A 16,063-nucleotide genomic window follows, 5' to 3' on the forward strand; every position below is an offset into this window, starting at 1 on the left:
GGGACTACAGGCACGCGCCACCATGCCCAGCTAATTTTTTGTATTTTTAGTAGAGACGGGGTTTCACCATGTTGACCAGGATGGTCTCGATCTCTTGACCTCGTGATCCACCCGCCTCGGCCTCCCAAAGTGCTGGGATTACAGGCTTGAGCCACCGCGCCCGGCCCAGTGGAGTTTTTTTAACCCTATAATACTTAAAGGGAAAGTTCATTTTCTTAAATGTTAATGTATAAATTCAGTTTTATGATTCTAACTTTTAAAAAATTTTTTCATGTTTAATCAATAGCAATATGACATCAGTACATTTAAGTAAGCTTTCACTTGTATTATTAATTTTGGTTATGAGCTTTCTCTTTATAATTTTTTAACATATTTAATTCAATCTAGAACCAAAATTAGATCTAAAGTGGACCAAGACCAATAGATTGACTCACTGAGAGAAATTATTTAGAGATTGTATTGAAGAAGCAACAAATGGTACTAATCTCAAGCATACAACAGATTTTAGGCACTAACACAAAACTAATTTTTCCAAATATTACTAATATTAATTAGATATCAGCAGACATTTTCCTAAGAAAAATAGTTTATATTTTTCCTGAGAAACGTTTGCACAATCAGGGGCAAATATAGGTGCCCCTTATAGAACAACAACAACAAAACTTAGTTTTCTTGCATCAAATATGGTTTATTTTCTACTTGACCAGTCATCACAGAATCCATAGTATGTGCCCTTCCGATAATGCTTTTTGTTCCATGAGCGATGAAATGCAAATGTTGATACTGTCCAATAGTAAAGCAATATAGGAAGTTCTTCCTCTGCTAAAAGAGAGCTGTTTTGAGACTATTTACAATGCATAGTCCCCCTAATAGTCAATAGCTGGCTGGCATCTGAAAGGGGAGTTGAATAGAGTTCTATCTCTGCTCAATATAATAAAATTTTTTAAAGTAAGTCCTAGATCTGGTGGTATTTAAAATATTTACCAATAAGCTACTTTTATAATCTGTGCTTACTAAATTCTTCCTAAAACTGGATCATGAGGGGGGTAACATACTGAAGAAATAGATTAAAAATTGAAAGAACTCTGTGCTACAGCCTACAGTAGCTTAATGAAAAACGTTTTTTTATTTAAAGGGAAGGGAGAAAATATGAAATGGGAGAGAAAAAGAGACATATTGGAGAAAGAGAAAAGTTAGACAGAAAAGGGAAAAAAAGGAGGCACACAAAAGTAGACACAAGGAAGAAAAATGGGTCATTTCCAGAGATAGATACAATTATTTAGTGTGCTATATTATGATTACTCTCGTGTTTTGATTTCCTGAAAGAACTACTACAGATTTTTCAAACCTGTATTATTAATAAAATGTATTTCCTTTTTTCTTCATAGATGGCTATGTCCTTCGGAGTTATCTAGTGGACAAGTAAGCCCATTTTCTTTTACTACTATGCATGTGAAAAGAATTTTGTGCCTTTCTTTGAAAAAGATTTCTAATCTTATTTAAATAACATAACCTACTAAACTATCATAAACAAATTTGAAAACAATATGCTATACTAATGTTAACATGTTAGTATCTGCAATAAAGTTAAGGTTTTCATAAAGTGCTACTCTTAAATAGGCAAGAAGCCCTTCTCATTTAAAATTATATAGCTCACAGTTAATAGTTTTCTATATTCATTAGGCTCTCAGCAAACACTGAAGACAGACAAGTCAAAGCCACTAACCTTTTCATTAATACTTTGCATTTTACTTGCTAATGCAATTGGTTGAATGCAATTAATTTGGGACCAATTATTGAGTTCACTGTAGGTGCTAATATTACCTGTTAACAGTTCATAGTTTAGCCCTTAATTAAGGGCTTTGCTTCACTCATACTAGGCATAGTAGAGTACTATGTTGCCTTTTTTGGAAGCATGCCAGAAAAAAAGATAATAGTCAATGATTCTTCTATTCTTATGAATAAGACATTGTGACAGTCTGTCACAGTCTGGTACTAGTGTGTCTCTGGAATCCCCCAAAACATAAGATTCTGTCCCAAGTAACCCATTGCAAGAAATGAACTCCATTGTCAGGTTAGGTAACATGCCAATGCAAAGATTTACAGAACTCAGTTCAATGAAAAGATCCAGGAGAAGTCACAAACTGTGTATCCGTCACAGCCTGACACCAATCAGAAAAAGACAAATCAGTGTGAAGGCTTTGTTGGCAAACTAGTGAAGGCCAAAGAAAAATAATCATAACACCTTTGTTCTCAGCACATTAATCACAGTGGGAGGCATGAGACTTTCATAGATTTTGTTCTATGAAAGATACAAAGTTTAAGGACAGAATGTGTAGCAAATAATAGGACAACATCTTCATCAGTGATTATTACAGGCTGATTGAGAGAATTTAGAAAGGACACTGCAGTAATTGTTGGTTCACCACTATTGAAGCGAACACTTAATAAATGTTTATCGTATAAATGACAGAAAAATCTGTCCTTGTTGCATTTGGATGAGATTTCCGTTAGCCAAACCCACCCTCCTTCCATCTCAGCGAAAAGATCCAAACAGAAGACATAGGGAACTCACAACATCTGCCATACTTGGCAGCAGTTTGAAGGGCCTGCTGCTGCTTCCATGATAAAGCACAGAGATTGTACAGCGAGGAGTTGGTCTGGTCTAAGAGACAAAGCCACCCTGCATTTCTGAACTTTAGAAGTATATCTTACATTTCAAGGGAATATTCATGTTTGTAATACTCTCGATTTTATTTCTTATATAATCTCCTGTTTGATTATAAGGTCTCATATTTATGTCTCCTGGTACATAGAAGGGACTCAGTATGTGTGTTGGATGGAAAATATCACAAAGATTCAGGGCCAGGCAAAACCTAAAATGTGTAAAAGTAGCAAAAGTGCTATTATGGATGCTGCCTACAATCATAAGTAATAGTTTTAAAATTACATAAGAGTCACCATAAAAATCATATCTTGGCTACATATTCTGTAACTAATATTTATATATTTTATCATATGTATGAGTTATAATTAGAAACGTGAAAATGATGAAGCCATTTCCTATGCCAATTATTATTGTATTTCATTCACCATTTGCAATTCAAGTGAAAGTATGAATCTGATATTAACACATACTGCAGCTTTGAATTAAAGCCTGCAATGGGAGTATTACTTCATGATGTTCAGTACATTGTTAACAAACATGTCTTGCAAAGATGAGTAAGGCATAGTCTGTGCTCTTGAAGCATGTTTAATTATTCTGTATGTAAAATGAAACAGAGGATTAGATTAAGTCAATGAAAGAAGAGATAATATCAAATTTGTTTATACTTATAAATGCATACTATGCTTAACAAGCCTTAAATTGTGTCATATAAAATCATATTGTTACTCTTTTCTTCTATGTATTGCTCTAGTGCTAAGAAGATAGTTTCTTTAAGATAAAAATTATTTTTTACATTTACAGTGATGGAGAGATCTATGATGATATTGCTGATGGTAAGTCTTATATAATACCACCACAGAGAACAGTAACAGTGAATTTTCTGTTTTTGCAAATACTAAAAATAGCTTGTTGGATTAGAGACTTCCAATGTGATCAGAATTTGAATCACCTGAAAATAGAAAAGGTAAATGCCCTGGCATAAGGAGGGGGAAATATCACATTTCCCACAAGGTGGGAAATTAAGGGAAAACCTCATTTGTTTTCTTTGAGAACAGAAGTATGAAAATAATTGGTAAATTTTTCATTGTACTGTGAATCATAATAAGAATTTCTTTTATCCAAATAAATAAGCATTTTTGGCAAATAAAGAGGTACCTATTTCATAATCAGGAATGCTAATATTCTCTAAGCATCATATAGTTCCAAACTGTAATCTAAAAAATTAATCCAGTTGAAATGGTGCATACTGTTGACCATGATGCCCTTTAGTCTTTTAAACTTATAATTCTTGCTCTTTAATATCTTCAACCTCATTCAGAGTGACTACCAAAAAGTATGTCTGATTAAGTGTCACATAAAATAATCTTGTCTCATTTTAATAGAGAATAAATCCATCCAGATGTTTTGTTGGAATTATATACTAAATAAAAAAAGTTAAATATATGGCCTTCCATTTAACTCATTTTTTATAAAGTGAGCCAGTTTTTTTTTTTTTTTTAATCCTTAGCCAGGACAGGATGAAACACTCATATTTCTGAACTTGGAATACTTAGTATGTTTTTTATAACAATATTTAAATTTGTACTTTTTTCTTTCAGGTTGTATATATGACAATGACTAGCACTCAACTTTGGTCATTCTGCTGTGTTCATTAGGTGCCAATATGAAGTCTGAATTTTAATTGGCATGTTATTGGGTATCAAGAAAATTAATGCACAAAACCACTTATTATCATTTGTTATGAAATCCCAATTGTCTTTACAAATTTTTAAATTTTGAGCATAGAAAATGATCTTTCTGCTTAGTTGCTATCTCAGAAGACTACATTAGTGAGGTGTAAGAATTATTAAATATCCCATTTCTGCTTTGGCTACAATTATGAAGAATTTGAAGATACTTCTTTTAGACCATCAATAAGTAATCCCCCTTCAAAAAATAAAAAGAAAAGAAAAAGGAAAAGCATTCAAGAAGAAATGACCTGTCTAAAAAACCTAAGGAAGAATAATAATATATGGAAGGAAATTTTAAAACATTCCACAAAAGAAAAATTATTGTTTCTACTTCTAATTATGATTATGCCTTATAGTCTCTATTCAAATGACCTGTCTTTTAAAAAGGCAGTGCTGTTTTTTCTCTTGCTTGTGGGTTAAATGTTTTAAAAAATTATAGCAGTAGTAGAACTTTTGTATAAAATTTGCCCCTATTTGGCAATTGTATATATATGTTAATTATTTGATATGAATGTTATGCATTTAGTATGCACATTGAAGTCTAAACTGTAGAAGAGTCTGAAACAAGTTCTCTTTTTGCAGATTCACATGCTAACGGTTTAATTCTATGCTCTGTTTAAAGTACTCTTATAACTAGAGTAGATCTGAATGAGGACAATCCTAAAATTATGAGGAGTGGAAGAATGGACCTTGAAACTAACTAGGCTTTTATGGCACAGCACCTTTTTATAATGAAGACACTTTTTAAAGTTTTTGTTTCAATTACTGCTACATTTTGTTTTCTTTATATTCTTTCTTTCTTTTTTTCGGGGGGGGGCCAGGGGAATGGAGTCTCACTCTGTTGTCCAGGCTGGAGGGCAGTGATGCGATCTCAGCTCACTGCAACCTCTGCCTCCCGGGTTCAAGCGATTCTCCTGCCTCAGCCTCCCGAGTAGCTAGGACTATAAGCACCTATGACCATGCCCAGCTAATTTTTTTGTGTTTTTAGTAGAGACAGGTTTCACCCCTTAGCCAGGATGGTCTCAATCTCCTGGCCTCATGATCCACCCACGTCAGCCTCCGAATTTTTCTCCTAAAAAAAAAATATTTTACTGGAAAGTTGGCCAGCAGAGGAAGTAGAAATTATTAAAACTCTAGTATTTGGATTGGGCCATTCCCTATCAGGAGTTACTCATTTCCAAAGCAATCCAAAAACAAAATGTGAAGCATTTGGGTTTCAAATGCTAAGAACACTAAATAGCAGGATTTAAAGAATGGAAAACCCTAACACCCAAGAAAATAATACAATAAGTAACTTTTTAACAACTTCTAAAGTACAAAATGAGCAAATTCTAATGCCGGCTCTTCCACTAATGAACCAGGATGTGATATTGACTAAATTATTTATCTTCTCAGTCTTCTCATCTGTAAATTACAAGATTAAACTAAGTAAGTTTTTCCAACTCTTCACTACCAATTATCTTAGGCTTTTATAATGCCCCCCCTAATTTAGTCCCATGTTTCAGAAGCTTTTGTCTATTTTTTAAACTCATCGATTAAATAATGATTAATGCATTCTCCACATTTTAATATTGCAAAGACCCACTGGAGTTTCTGAAGCAGCTCCACAAAACTGAAATAATTTCAAATAACTGTAAAGGAACTGAAAATCTTCACACAGATGAAGTGGGATTTCTATTAGGTACTTTGAAATTTGATAATAAACCATCAACTTCCACTGGTAAATATATATATTTTGGGTGTCTGAGGCCCTCCAGATTAGAAGCTACTAATCTCCAAAGATTCTCTCCAATTATGAAATACTTTGATGTCTACTTTTAGATAGTATTAGTCAGTATATGACCATGTAATGAATTTCTTTTCATACTAGACGAAATTACCTGGTTCAAAAGTGGTTTTTGTTTATTAAATTTGGTAGTACATGTATATATAATACACAGATAGGATAGTTTTTATGCTGAAGTTTTTGGCCAGCTCTAGTCTGAGGACATGCTGATAACCTTGCTGAACCTTCAGAGTGCTCTGAAACACTTCCAACCATCCTTCCTCTCACCTTCAATGGGGCAGACTTGCATTGCAGTCTGCCAGTAATTTTTTTTCTGATTGAGGATTACATAAATTCAATACTCTGCCAGTTTTTAAAAGTTGAATTTGGCCAGGCGCGGTGGCTCAAGCTTATAATCCCAGCACTTTGGGAGGCCGAGGCGGGTGGATCACAAGGTCAAGAGATCAGGACCATCCTGGCCAACATGGTGAAACCCCGTCTCTACTAAAAATACAAAAAATTAGCTGGGCATGGTGGTGCATGCCTGTAATCCCAGCTACTCAGGAGGCTGAGGCAGGAGAATTGCCTGAACCCAGGAGGCGGTGGTTGCGGTGAGCCGAGATCGCGCCATTGCACTCCAGCCTGGGTAACATGAGTGAAACTCCGTCTCAAAAAAAAAAAAAAAAGTTGAATTTAGATCAAGATAATATTTCAGAATTTTGGTTTATACATCAAGAAAACAGACACACATACCTAGGAAAGATTTATATAATAGATAATCATCTTAATGTGAAAGATATATTTGAAGTATTAATTTTAATATATTAAATATGATTTCTGTTATAGTCTTATGTATGGAATTTTGTCATTTGAGATGATCTGCAAATAAATAATACCTTCAATGGAAAACCTTGCCTCCTACTTCATTAAAAAAATTGAGGCTAGCCAGGCGCAGTGGCTCATGTCTGTAATCCCAGCACTTTGGGAGTCTGAGGCGGGCAGATTTCATGAGCCCAGGAGTTCCAGACTAGCCAGGACAACATGGCAAACCCTGTCTCTACAATAAATACAATAAATTATCTGGGTGTGGTGACACATGCCTGTAGTTCCAACTACTTCAGAGGCTGAGGTGGGAGGATCACTGGAGCCCAAGAGGTTGAGGCTGCAATAAGCCATGATTGTGCCACTGTCTCCAAAAAAAAAAAAAAAAACTGACCCTGTCTTTCTCGGCATTCAGCCTTGCCTCTTTAGCTTCAGCCTCAGATAATGGGATATCTCCTCTTCAAGATCAAGCCTCCTACCAGGGCTCCTAACACTTTTGCCTCCTGTATTGTGTCAGAAATTAAGATAACTTAATGCAATTCCTTTCAGTTCCCTACAACCTTCGACCTTAACCCATATCCAGACACTGTCCCAGAGAATAAGATGTCATGCCTCAAATTCAAACCCATAAGCTTTGGATCCTATTTCTTCCTGCCTTTTCTGGAGTGTTTGTCCTTTACAATGTATTCTTTCTGATTCTCTTTCTCCCTTTCTCCCTCCCTCTCTTTATCCCTCTTCTTTAAGTTCTCCCACTGTACAGATTCCTTTCTCTAGTCTTACAAACGTTGAAATCTTTCCCATCTAAAAAGCAGCATGAAACTTTGCCTTAGGCCCAAATACCTGTCCAGCTACGGCCCATTTGGATTTTTTTTTCCCTCATTTCATTGTCTTAAAATGACAGGGTACATGTGGCAGCCAAGAGAATGTGCCTCAAAGACCTCCAACTATGAGGCATTTAATTGCCCAAAAGGCCCCAGCTGCTGTATTCTGAAATCCGTCACAATGTTTGTGCCAAGACCAGGCTTCCCACAGGCTGCTCTAGCCAATGACTGAGTGTTGCAGGGATACTAAGGCAGACCTGTTGCTGAAAGATGCAGAACCCCTCACAAGCTTGCTAAACCTGCAGAATGCTCTGAGATACTTCTAACCACCCCTCTTCCTGCCTTTATTGGTGAAGATTTGCATAGCAGTGTGAGAGCTCATCCAGCCTTCTCCAGCTCCCTTCCCATTTCCTCTCACACATGTATTCTCCCCCACCCACGTATATATTCCTCCCCTCCCATTTTCACTCCGTCTTGGTGTCTGCTTTCCAGAGAATCCAAACTGAACACAGGACATCTGAAGAGTTCGTAAAAATATTCATTTTTCTCTGCAGATCAACAAATAAAAATCTCTAGGGAAAAAAACTTTGGAATTCATTTTTCCTTAACTCTAAATACGAGTTTGATGCCCAGTCACATTTGAGAATCTCCCATCCCTATTCATTCTTTGCCATATGCTCAGGGTATATTCAGTCTTCAACTTACTACACCTTGATCTCTGGTATGATTACTCTGAATTCATCTCTACGTGACATCCCACAGGTGCCTGTAACTCATGGAACTCAAAAACGAACCTCTTTCCCTTTTTAAGCTAATTATCCTTCCTGTAGATTCTACCTCAGTGACATCTGAATCATCCAGTCGTCCCAGCTCAAAACATGGAGGCTGCTCTCTTTCTCCTCTTTTATTTTCCATATCCAATGAAATTTCATTAAACAGAGCTCCTAGAAAACAAATGTTTTGTCTTACTTGTTTTTATATTTCTTACTTTGTCATATTTGAAGCCCTTCATTATATATTCATTAATGAAAAAATAAATAAATGATGTGTCTGCAAGAACTGTGTGAATTCTGTGGGCTGCCACTGTAACTTTTTCTTAATTACTATTTCGGATGCCATAAGAGATTAAGTAAATTGATGACCAAGAAATGTCTGTTTGATTTACCAACATGTATGTCACTGGCCACCTTAGAAAGATTCACTGAAGCAATCAAGACCAAGCTGAGTGCATTGATGTCACCATCAGGCTTTCTGAAAACAGATGGGATAGAGTTTGAGGAAAGAGATGTCTATTAAGCATCAGTATCTGTGAAAGGAAGGGGAGGAAGCAAGATTGGGCAGAGAAGAAGGTTGAACATGATGCAAGCCTGACAAAGCTTTAGCCGACCAGACTGGGGCCTCTGGAGTAAATGTGGCCCAATACTTATCTTCCTTCAGGCCAAAATAGCCAGGCTTTGTGACTTTGCCTTGCTCATCATTATCTGTGGGCCATCCTGGAAAGGTCATGACCTGTACAAGATGACATTGCACAGTCATGAACAGTTTCCATTCTGTTCTCTCCAGGAAAACATTAGGCTGTATGTATATTCTCCTAAAGTAGGCTGGAGCATAGGCACAATCTTCAGCTTTATTTGCAAATCTGAGAAATGAATAGATGCTCAACAAGTACTTCTCATCTTTGGGGGTTCATCTGCAACCAGTAATTCCTCTGTAACTCTCTCCACAGCCTACTGAGTTAGAAAAGTTTCACAAATGTTGGAAAAGTATTTTTAAATACCAACCTATTAATGGTCTTCCTCCTCGGTTTAGATAATGATTCAGTTATTATTCATGATTGGCAGCAAGCAACAGAAATTTACTATTGCCCTTGAGTAACTTACTCATGAGTCAAAGTCCTTGGAGAGGGAACTCCATTGACAGTGCTTGAGTCATGTGCCTGACCATGTGGTGGGGGGAGGGAGGGTTCTAACCCTTCAGCTCCCATAGTAGCAAAAAGTCACCTAGAATTAGCCTCCCAAACAAGACTACATTTAGTGGCGGAAAGATAATGTTTCAATAAAAAATTCAGGGAAAGCAAACTCGACCCCATGAGTGAAACAGGGCATATAAAAAAATTTTTTTTGAAACAGGGTCTCACTCTGTTGCCCAGGCCAGAGTGCAGTGGTGCCATGTTAGCTCACTGCACCCTTGACCTCCCAGGCTCAAGTGATCCTCCCACCTCAGCCTCCTCAGTAGCTGGGACTATAGGCAAGTGCCACGGGGCCTGGCTAATTTTTTATTTTTGTAGAGGTGGGGGTCTCACTATGTTGCCCAGACTGGTCTCGAACTTCTGGACTCAAGTGATCCGCTCACCTTGGCTTCCCAAAGTGCTGGGATTACAGGCATGAGCCACCACACATGACCAAAAGTGTTTTAAGAGAAGATCAACGTAAATTCTGCTTACATATTAAACACATATTAATATTTCTCTTATGTATTATTTTCCCTCAGTTTTGTTGAAGAATTTGGTCCTTTATCATTCCTTGCCTACTTTTGATACAGACATTGGTATAAAATTGGTTTTGTCCTATGAAGAATACCATATTGGCATGATGATAAATGGTCACTGATAATCAGCTTTGGTGTGGAGACCAGTACAGAAGGTGGGGGACCATGGTAAACTGCAGAATATGAGGCCTGTCCATGGGAATGAGTTGCTAATTATGCTGGGTATCTATTGTTTGGCCTCCAGATTCCCCCTCTCCAACCATCTCCATCCTGTTCTGTGCCTCTTGAGACCAACCTTTACGGATTGCCTCAAGAGGCTCCCTTGACTTCTAGCTGCCAGTTTCATTGCGCCTGTTGGGGAGCACTAGCACTCAATGAGAGGGACAGAGGGTGTGGTTTGGAGATTTATTTCTGCAGCATCCTCCCAAAGAGGTCCTTACAAGCTGCCAGTGTTCTTCACTCAAAGGCCACAGCTCTGTTGGACAGGCTTTTCCACATTGTGCTGGCTCTCTGGGTTCCAGTGCTTCTCCCTGGACTTGCTCCTTCAGAATTGCAACCCTTCCCATGTTTACCAGCCCTAGGGTTCTGTCTTATTTTGTGGCTTCCTGACATTCTGTTCACATATTTGTAAACAATCCCTGAATGAAGCCTTCCTCAAATTTCCCAATTTGAGTTTGCTCTTTGTCTCCCATGTAGGCCCTGCTGATGTATGTATGTATGACTCAGCTCCGATGAATTGTGGGCCCAGTGTTGATTCTCCTATTTTTCAAGAGAAGCTGAATATCAAGGTTTATATGTAAAATTTCCAGTTGTTTTTATCGTAAATTGAATTTTTTAAATGCACTATTCAGAGCAAAAAAATAAAATCTCTGTAGGTCAGATTTGGCCCATGCAGTTCGTCTACAACCTCTGCTATTTATGATAAGAAATAAATCAGATGAAGGACAGGCCACTCTATCTATCCAACCCTGCCAATATTGTGGAAACTTTATGTATAGATGAGTGATGAACAAGATGTATTGCCAGATACCATCACTTTTAGTAGCACCAAAGGCCGTTGAGTAGTTCAATAAGAGTATGATCACAGAAAAGTAATGTGGCCGCACAACATTCTTTAGCATCTGAAATTTTGCAAATACCACCACCTGAAACCAAACAGAAGTTTAAAGTCAAACTGTGGTTTGGGATGTGCTCAGCTGAATGTAATATTCTTATATAATGTAGTCTGTCTGGGGCCAGGTTGTTATCAGCAAAGGAGAGCAAACAAATATCTGCTATGACCACCAAGGTAAGCCCTCTCATCTCATTTCTTGGAAATAGATCTTTGAAATATTGTCATATTTTTCAAAAACTTTATATTAAGTTCATGAAGTTTTATTTAGTAATATAAACCATATCTTCCCTTTCAGCTTAATGATCTCAACACATATGTCATCATACATGAAAGCTTAGCTTTCCATCATGTCTCTAGCAGCAATACTAAAGTGAATCTGTTGTTTGTTTGTTTGTTTGTTTGAGATGGAGTCTCGCTCTGTCACCCAGTCTGGAGTGCTGTGGTATAATCTTGACCCACTGCCACCTCTGCCTTCTGGGTTCAAGGGATTCTCCTGCCTCAGACTCCCGAGTAGCTATGACTACAAGTGCATGCCATCATGCCCGGCTAATTTTTTGTATTTTTAGTAGAGATGGGTTTTCACCATGTTAGCCGGGATGGTCTCGATCTCCTGACCTAGTGAATAGCTTGCCTCAGCCTCCCAAAGTGCTGGGATTACAGGCGTGAGCCACCATGCCCAGCCAAGGGAATCTTTATTAATCTTTTTTAGTTATGATGAAATTTAGGTTACAATACTTATTTTGAATATTTTGAATTTGCTTAATTCAATATGCTTGTCAGAGGTTCACCCTCAATGGTGGAAGCTGTGTTAAGTAAAGCACTGAAATCCTCTTGCCTCCCACATGCCTCAGAAAACCTGAGTTTTCTTTTGGCTTCTTATCTTTAATATGTATGAATTTAAAAGATCTTTTTACCTTTATTGTGTATGGCTTCTTATCTTTAATATGTATGGATCTAACCACTATAGTTTAGTGCTTAGTGTTACCTAATTTCCAAGATCTAAATAAATGTACAGAACTATAAAAACCAAAACTGCAAGGTATTAAAGAACACATATAGGTGTTTGTGCCTTCATCTAGAGGAGAAACAACAAAGATCTCCACTATTCATAATGTCTCTATCTGTAGAAGTAGACTTAGTAGGAAGATATCTTAGGTTGGTGTTTTCATCCATTGGGACTGCTGTAACAAAGTACCATAGACTGGATGCTTATAAAGAATAGAAATGTATTTAGTACAGTACTGGAGGCTGGGGAGTCCAAGATCAGGATGCCAGCATGGCCAGGTTCTGGGGAGGGACCTCTTCCAGAATGCAGACGCCTAGTTCTTCTTCTGTTTTCACGCTACAGCAGAGAGTGAGCTAGCTTTCTGGCCTCTTCTTATAAAGGCACTAATCCCACCCATGATGGTTTCACTATCAAATACTCAACCTCCCAATACCATAACACCAGGGACTATGCTTCAACAATCCCTAAGCACCCAAAGGCCCAACCTCTCAAAGACCCAACCTCCAAACACCATCACACTAAGGACTGTGTTTCAACATATGAAACTTGGAGGTGTGGCAAGCACAAGCAATCAGTCCACAACATTCCGATTCCCTAGAAGCAGAGCTCAAGACAGGAATTCTTGTGCAAGGGATTTGCTACGGGCGTGCTCTCAGGAGAAACCTATAAGGAGTGAGGACGCAAAAGAGCACAGGAGAAGTTAGGCAAAGATGTAGATGCAGCTAAAGCCCAGCCTCAGCCTAATTCCACAGCAAGAAAAGCATCACTGAATTATGTTACCTTGAGGCAAGTGGTGGGGGGGCTTTTATACCCTCCCAGTGAGTCATTTGCTGCTGGAGGAATCCCCCTTCCTCAACCTCAATTTTCTACAAATCTCTGGGCACCATTGCCCCTTCAAGCCAAAGGCAATTTTCAAAAGTAAATTTCATGTGGGAGCTTTACCAACCAACTCTTATATCAGCTGAGGAATAGGTTCATACACTAGGAAAAGTTAATAGAGATTAATTGGAAGTAATTTTTCTGCAGGAATAGTGGTTCTGTCATTGACTAGAAAGAGACATAAAGGAGTATATTTTATGGACCAGACCCTAGAGCTGACTCTCCCCACATCATTAAGGGTTTGTTCTGGCTTGCCAGGGCCCTGTGAGCATCCCGAATCATTTCAGCTGTAACATCACCTAAGTAACAAAATTTATACTGAGTAAGTTGAGATGCATTTGAGAGGTGAATATTCATTTCAAGCCTATTTCTTGTTATTCTACATTTTTTATTCATTTATTTGAATGGTAAAATGGTCCAATCTCAGCATTTAAGTAAGTTACATTCATGCTGCATTATCATCATCATCTTCATCATATTTGAGCTTAGTATTTCCTTAGTATATTGAGTGCTTAGTATTTGCAGGCCATTGTGCTAAGTGCCTAATGGACCTTGTCTTATTTAAACCTTATATCAACCCTTTCAAGTGAGGGTCATTTTACTATATTATTTATTTTTATGTATTTATTTATTTATTTTTGAGATGGAATCTCACACTGTCACCCAGTCTGGAGTGCAGTGGCACGATCTCAGCTCAACACAACCACTGCCTCCCAGGCTCAAGTGATTCTCCTTCCTCAGCCTCCTGAGTAGTTGGTATTAAAGGCATCTACCACCACGCCCTGCTAATATTTGTATTTTTAGTAGAGATGGGGTTTCCTCATGTTGGTCAGGCTGGTCTCGAACTCCTGACCTCATCATTTTACTATTTTAAAAAAATGAGGCTTAGAGATGATACATGATTTGCCCAAATTACAAAGCCAATAAGGTTTACACCCTGTGCCCAAGGTCTTAATTGTGATATCCTGCTTTCATTTTATATATGACACACACTTCTCCCTAATCTCAAAAGATAATAATAATAAGCAATAAACAAAGAAAAGCTTCAAAATTATCAGTAAGACACAAGGAAGTCAGAGATTAGAAAAACTGCTGGTTCTTTTTTATTATGATACAGATGACAATCAGAATAATATTAAATAAAGTCAAAATCCTAGTTTTAAGAGAGGAAGTTATAAGCCTAATATATACATTTAATTAATATTAGGTAAATTTGGTATTATGAGCTGTAAAATTTATAATAACTGAAGAAAAATGATGACAATATATTAGGATTGACTGTTTAGCAAACATATCTAAGGTTACATATCCAGAATAGTATTGTTACCTCCAAAGTAGCCAATATTAGGGATGTAAGCCTATTTCAATATTTTGTATAAAATTAAGATTTATCAGTATATCAGAAGAATACCTGGCCAAGTGCTACAGCTCATGCCTGTAATCCCAGCACTTTGGGAGATGAAGGTAGGAGGATTTCTTGAAGCTTGGAGCTTGAAACCAGCCTGGGAAACATAGCAAGACCATGTCTCTACCAAAAATAAAAAATATAAAGTTAACTGGGCACAGTAGGGCATGCCTGTAGTTCCACCTATTCAAGGAGGCTGAGGCAAGAGAATCCCTAAAGCCCAGGAGTTCAAGCCAGCAGTGAGCTATGATCACGCCCACTGCACTCTAGCCAGAGTGACAGACCCCTGCCTCTAAACAAAACAAAACAAAACAAAAGGGATAGTGCACAGCATGTTTATTGCAGCACTATTCACAGTAGCAAATATATGAAATCAATCTAACTGCCTATCAGCAGATGAATGGATAAAGAAACTGTGGTTTATATACACAATGAAACACTAGTCGGTCGTAGAAGAGGAATAAAATCCTGCCATTTGTGGTAACATGGATGCAACTGGAGGTTATTAAATTAAATGAAACAAGACAGGCACAGAAAGACAAATACTTAATGTTCTCACTCATATGTGGGATCTGGAAAAGTCGATCTTATGGTGGTGAAAGTACAATGATAGATACTAGAGGCTGGGAAGGGTGTGTTGGGAGGGGTGAAAGGTAGGGAGGACTAGAGGGTGGAGAATGGGCACAGACATGCAATTAGCTGGAAGGAATGTCTAATGTGTCATAGCACAGTAGGGTGACTATAGTTAACAATAATTCATTGCATAATTCATAATTGCCAAAAAAGAAGATTTGAAATGTTCCCAATACAAAGAAATAATGAACATTCAAGGTGATGGATAGCCTACACACCCTGACTTGATCATTACACATTCTATGCATGTATCAACATTTCACATGTATCCCACGAATATGTACAAATATTACGTATCAATAAAAATCTTATTATGCTGCCGGGCACGGTGGCTCATGCCTGTAATTCCAGCGCTTTGGGAGGCCGAGGCGGGCGGATCACGAAGTCAAGAGGTCGAGACTATCCTGGCCAAAATGGTGAAACCCCCTCTCTACTAAAAATACAAAAATTAGCTAGGCATGGTGGTGCACGCCTGTAATCCCAGCTACTCGGGAGGCTGAGGCAAGAGAATTGCTTGAACCCAGGAGGCGGAGGTTGCAGTGAGCCGAGATTGTGCCATTGCACTCCAGTCTGGGTAACAACAGCGAAACTCTGTCTCAAAAAAAAAAAAATCTTATTATACAAAAAAGGGGATGTAGAGAGATTCTATCCTTAAATTTGCCTTTAGGACTGAGGAAAAATGATTTTTAATATCTTTATTATTAAAATATTATGTTTACCTTTTGAAAGTGGA

At 37.8% G+C, this 16,063-nt stretch overlaps 1 protein-coding gene and 1 long non-coding RNA gene across 9 annotated transcripts in view; one reads left to right on the forward strand and one right to left on the reverse strand.

Annotated features, from left to right (window-relative positions):
- FYB1 (FYN binding protein 1) overlaps positions 1-5,099 on the forward strand; it is a 172,777-nt gene extending 167,678 nt beyond the window's left edge. For 7 of the 8 annotated variants that reach the window (XM_032278892.1, XM_032278894.1, XM_032278893.1 and 4 more), the window contains 3 exons: positions 1,389-1,422; positions 3,470-3,501; positions 4,267-5,099. In XM_032278892.1, coding sequence (XP_032134783.1) covers positions 1,389-1,422; positions 3,470-3,501; positions 4,267-4,289 — 89 coding nt within the window. In that variant the 3' untranslated portion in view covers positions 4,290-5,099. Of the gene's footprint in view, positions 1-1,388; positions 1,423-3,469; positions 3,502-4,266 lie in introns of those variants that run through there. The other variant, XR_004269286.1, reaches the window with a different exon arrangement.
- LOC116552237 lies at positions 2,704-14,338 on the reverse strand. The gene is made up of 3 exons (XR_004269289.1): positions 14,327-14,338; positions 3,133-3,137; positions 2,704-2,789 (listed from the first exon to the last, which is right to left on the reverse strand). It is a non-coding gene; the product is annotated as an uncharacterized LOC116552237 (long non-coding RNA).
- Between the last annotated feature and the right edge of the window lie 1,725 nt (positions 14,339-16,063).

The sequence above is a fragment of the Sapajus apella genome, unplaced genomic scaffold (genome assembly GCF_009761245.1).
Source record: "Sapajus apella isolate SASKATOON/1434 unplaced genomic scaffold, GSC_monkey_1.0 scaffold11, whole genome shotgun sequence".
In the NCBI taxonomy this organism is placed as follows: domain Eukaryota; kingdom Metazoa; phylum Chordata; class Mammalia; order Primates; family Cebidae; genus Sapajus; species Sapajus apella.